The 5,000-nt window shown below is 32.6% G+C and overlaps 1 protein-coding gene across 1 annotated transcript in view; it reads right to left on the minus strand.

Annotated features, from left to right (window-relative positions):
• Positions 1 to 1,349: 1,349 nt before the first annotated feature.
• Positions 1,350 to 5,000, minus strand: part of LOC138865202 (myelin-associated oligodendrocyte basic protein-like) — a 14,191-nt gene continuing 10,540 nt past the window's right edge. The window contains exon 8 of the mRNA XM_070134597.1: positions 1,350 to 1,355. Within this exon, the coding sequence (XP_069990698.1) occupies positions 1,350 to 1,355 (6 nt within the window). The remainder of the gene's footprint in view (positions 1,356 to 5,000) is intronic.

Genomic DNA, 5,000 nt, shown 5'->3' on the forward strand with positions numbered 1-5,000 from the left:
AAGAGAAAAAAGTTACAATGAAAAAAATAACATGTTTACTTCCCAAACAGCAAACAAAATTACTAAAAGACATTTATTAAGGCTAACACATACTTCTAACTAAATCATATAGTATCACACACATACATACATACATACATACATATATATATATATATATATATATATATATATATATATATATATATATATATATATATATATATATATATATATATATATATATATATATATATATATATATAAATGCATGCTTGTGCGCGAGGCTGTGTTTGTATTTATGTGTGTGTGTGAATTAACATACATCTTATATGTGAGTATATTTGAATAAATAAAGAACAACAAATCACAACCGCACACCATAACCACTACAACTACAACTACAACATCAAGCATCTACCACGGGACTTTTGCGCCCAAGTGACTCCTCGAACGATCACTTACCCTCTCTCTGAAGGTCAAGGGCGACGCTCTGGAGGGCGACCAGGGTTCCTAAAGGGCGCGAGAGAAGGAGGAGAAAAAGGCGTTTCTTTTAGGGTCAGGGAATCAGCCAAATAAAAACGAAAAAAGCAGGAAAATAACAATGATGATAAGGGAGATACCGTGAGGTGAACAAAATGGCCTTTCATGTTGAAGTAGTCATGTATAAATGTTATATATATATATATATATATATATATATATATATATATATATATATATATATATATATATATATATATATATATATATATATATATATATATATATATATATATAACAAAGAGGGAATATTAACAGCAGGGTCGAAAAGCATGATGATAATGATATCAACAACAAAAATATAAAGATAATCATAAAACTAACGACTAAATGATAATAACAATAGCCTGCGAATAACAATAACAGGAAACGAAATATTCATAATGATAGCAACAAACAACGGATGTAATATATGCTAAGCCCATTCAAAAATCATTACTGCAATTTGACTGAAGTTCAAAATCATATTACTCATGGGAAGATAATGTGAAAATCATTCAGAAAAGGCTACTTTAAACCCTTAATCCCTTCACGGCCAGATATTGATTAGATTCTAAAAAAAAGGAAAAAAAAAAAAAAAAAAAATTACGAAGGGATTTTTTTTTATTTCAGTTGTTTCACGGATTCCGTTGATTTTCCTCGTGCTTTACAGTAAAAGGAAGAAGGGCAAAGTAATAGAAGAAACAGAAGAAGGAAGAGAGAATATGTATATAGAAAAAAATCGATCGAGTCAATATTTCTTTTCGTCTTAAAATGAAGAGACGGTTTTTGGAGCCTCTATATTTCTATAACTTGAAATATATATCTATTTTTCTTTTTTTCCATCCTTAAACCTGAAATTAAAACAATCATTAAGTATATCATATACACTGTATCATACTGGACTGTCGCAGTCTCCAGTGAAAAAAACCGTTAGTTTTAAATTTTTGAATTCCGCCACCAACCGTCCCTGCATTTGCGTCAGCGGTGTTATATCTAAGAGAAGAAAGTCACAAAACAAAAGAAAGAAAGAAATGTGAAGTTTAATGTTAGATTAAGTGTTATGTGTTTGGCTGAAATGATGGAACTAATTGGAATGTGAAATCAGCGTCAAAGACAGTTACTTCGAAAGCTACGAACCTACAGGACCGTTAAAAAGCGTGAGAATTCAAATGATCTCCATTGAAAACTGGATAATATTAAAGGGTTAAGAATGGTATACGTCTCGAAGGCTGTGAGGAGTAAATTGATAATGGCCTGAATTAAGAAAGGGAAAAAGGGCTGAAAATTGCGAATTGTGAGTGAAAGAAAACGGGTAAGAACCGGAAGTGGTGCGGGACAGTAGGCCTACAAGGTAGACTCACCCTATCCTTCGGCAAGTGGAGAGAGGTAGGCCTAGGCCTGGCAGGGACCGGTGATCCTGTACTCTATATTTCCAAAAGAAGCAGAACAAGGAAGGACGAGAGAGAGAGAGGAAGAAAAGAGGGAGAAGAGAAGGGGAAGGATTATAAGCATCAGCAATAACATCATCTCACGGGCTTTAAGATTACAAGGAAATTTACACAACAAATCTTCAATAAAAAAAATGCAAAAAATTGCCAAAAAAAATCCGTAAGGTTTTCAAATTAATAAAAATTGAAGCACAGGAAGTTTAGAATGAACAGTGAACCATTGAAGCACTGAAGCATTCATATGTAGACGTCACTGCATGGGAATATCTCATCGTGCAAAGACCATGCTATGAATGCATGACTTACTGAAGCAAGCCTTTGAACATAAATTTTATCCTAAAACTCTCTTGGATTTTATATAGAAAAAAGGAGAAAAAAGTAGTCACAACAAATTATAAAAAATGGATAATTTACTCTACCCTGAGAGTACAAAATATGACGTGAAAAATATATTAACAAAATATATTAGAAAATCGTAAAGGACAGAGACAGGAAGATAAAAAAAGTAAGAAAATAAGGGATAATAACCCACGTACAGAGAAAATCAAAGGATCGGAAAAAAACAGGAATAAAAACAAAACAAACAAAAAATAAAATAAATAGAAAAATACAAAAAATAAAGAAGAATAAAAATAAGGAGACGAAATGAAATCAGAAAACAAATAATGAAGTGAATGATGAAATAGAGTGATCAGATGATATAAAAGTGTATATATAACTAAAAAGTATATTAGCTTCTTAGGACAGTCAAGGATCTATTTCAAAAGCTATTGAGTGCATGCAGCTTGTGTTTTTTTATCATTAAATTCTCTTTCACTGTATAATAAGCAAATGAATATTGAGTTAAGTTTATTGTAGGCAATAAAAAGATCTAGTTATGTATTCTGAATAAGTGAATAATATTTTTTTTATAGAAAAGATAAACAAAATTACAATAACATCTTACAAAATGTGATAAAAAATTATATTGCTTTTTCAATTACATTTTCTTATGATTACGATTTATCATAAGAAAATAAAGATATAAAAATAAACGAATGAATGATGAAAAACAACTAAAATGAAATTTAAAAAGAGAGAAAAATAACATTATTTACTCGACGAGTGAAAAAAAAGTCAAGTCACATGACCACCAAAATATAACTTGGGCTAAGTAAAGCCTCTTAAAAAAAGTGTTCAAGTGTCAGTGTCCTTTGGTGGGGGGGAGGTGTCTAAGCCTAGGCCTATGATCATATATCGGTCGAGTGACGTTGACAACTAGGATTTTATATTTATCATTTTTTAAAAAGACGACTCTCTCTCTCTCTCTCTCTCTATTTCCCTTTTTCTCCCCCTCTCTTATTCTGTTTCTCTTTCCTTCGCTTTCTATTACTCTCTTCTCTGTCTTTTTTTATCTCATACACACTCTTTCTCTCTCATATACACACACACTCTACCTTACTCTCTTCTATCTCTTTCTTTAACTCTCTCTCTCTCTCCCATTCCTTCTCTCCCTTCCTCCCTCCTCTTTTCCTCACTACCCCCCCCTCTCTCTCTCACTTTCTCTCTCTTTCTCTCTCCCTCCTTTCTCTCCTACGCTCTTGCTCTCTCTCTCTCTCGCTCTTCCTCTCTCCCTCCCTCTCTCTCACTTACGCACTCTCTCTCTCTCTTGCTCTCTCCCCTCTTCCTCTCTCTCTCTTTGCTCTCTCCTTCTCTCTCTCTCTCTTACGCACTCTCTCTCTCTCTCTCTCTCTCTCTCTCACACACACACTACCACACACACACACACACACACACACACACACACACACACACACACACACACACACACACACACACACACACACACACACACACACGCACACATACACACACATACATATCGACGTACACAATCTTCTCGCATGTTCTCTGCCTCGTTCCTTTAATTAACTTACCCTCTGTCTCTGCGTGAGGGGACTGACCCTGTGGTGGTGGGGGGAGCAAGAATCCTGAGGGGAGGGGGGGGGGGCAGGGGGAGAAAGAGGGGAGGGGGGAAATCATGATGAAGAATGCTGAACAAAAGCGAAAGGTAAACTAAACTAAAATAAAGTAAAGACTAAAGAAAAAATAAACTTGATATGCAAATGTGTTAACAAAAAGCATGAAACTAAATGTGAAATTAAAATTCTAATGAACTAGAGCAGGGTTAACTAATAACAATGTTATCTAATCGATAACTGTAAAATAAAGAGAAAATGGAAATAAACGATTAGAACATAAACAGATTTAAAAAGAAAGGGATTTTTATATGAATTTTAGTAAAGTTGAACATGGCTAAGAACTAAAAGAAAAAAAAATAGAAATTTAAACGATAAGGATACACTCATCACTATTTAATTCATATACACAATAGGATTTTAATCAGAAGACAAGAAAACAAGAAGAATAAGAAAACATACAGACATACACCGATAAATACACGCATACACCCATCCAACAGAAGAGAAAAAAAGAAAAGAAAAAAGACGTAAATAGAGGCAGAAAGAAAGGACATAAAAACGAAACGAAAGAACATCAATATAAGGGAATAATAAAAAAACATCAACATAAGGGAATCCAAAAAAAAAAGAATATCAATACAAGGGAATCCAAAAAAAAAAGAACATCAAACATGAGGGAATTCAAAACAAAAGAACATCAACATAAAGGAAACAAAAAAAAAAAAAAAGAACATAAACACAAGGAAATCCAAAACAAGAGAACGCCAACATAAGGGAATCCAAAAAAAAACGAAACAAAAGAACATCAACATAAGGGATTAATAAAAAAAAACCATCAACATAAGGGAATAAAAAAAAGAACATCAACACAAGAGAATCAAAAAAAAAAAAAAAAGAACATCAGCACTAAGAGAATTCAAAAAAAAAAAAAAAAAAGAACATCAGCACAAGAGAATTCAAAAAAAAAAAAAAAAAAAACATCAGCACAAGAGAATTCAAAAAAAAACAAAAAAAAAAGAACATCAACACAAGAGAATCAAAAAAAAAAAAAAAAGAACATCAGCACAAGAGAATTCAAAAAAAAAAA

This window comes from Penaeus vannamei, chromosome 20 (genome assembly GCF_042767895.1).
Source record: "Penaeus vannamei isolate JL-2024 chromosome 20, ASM4276789v1, whole genome shotgun sequence".
Lineage (NCBI taxonomy): Eukaryota > Metazoa > Arthropoda > Malacostraca > Decapoda > Penaeidae > Penaeus > Penaeus vannamei.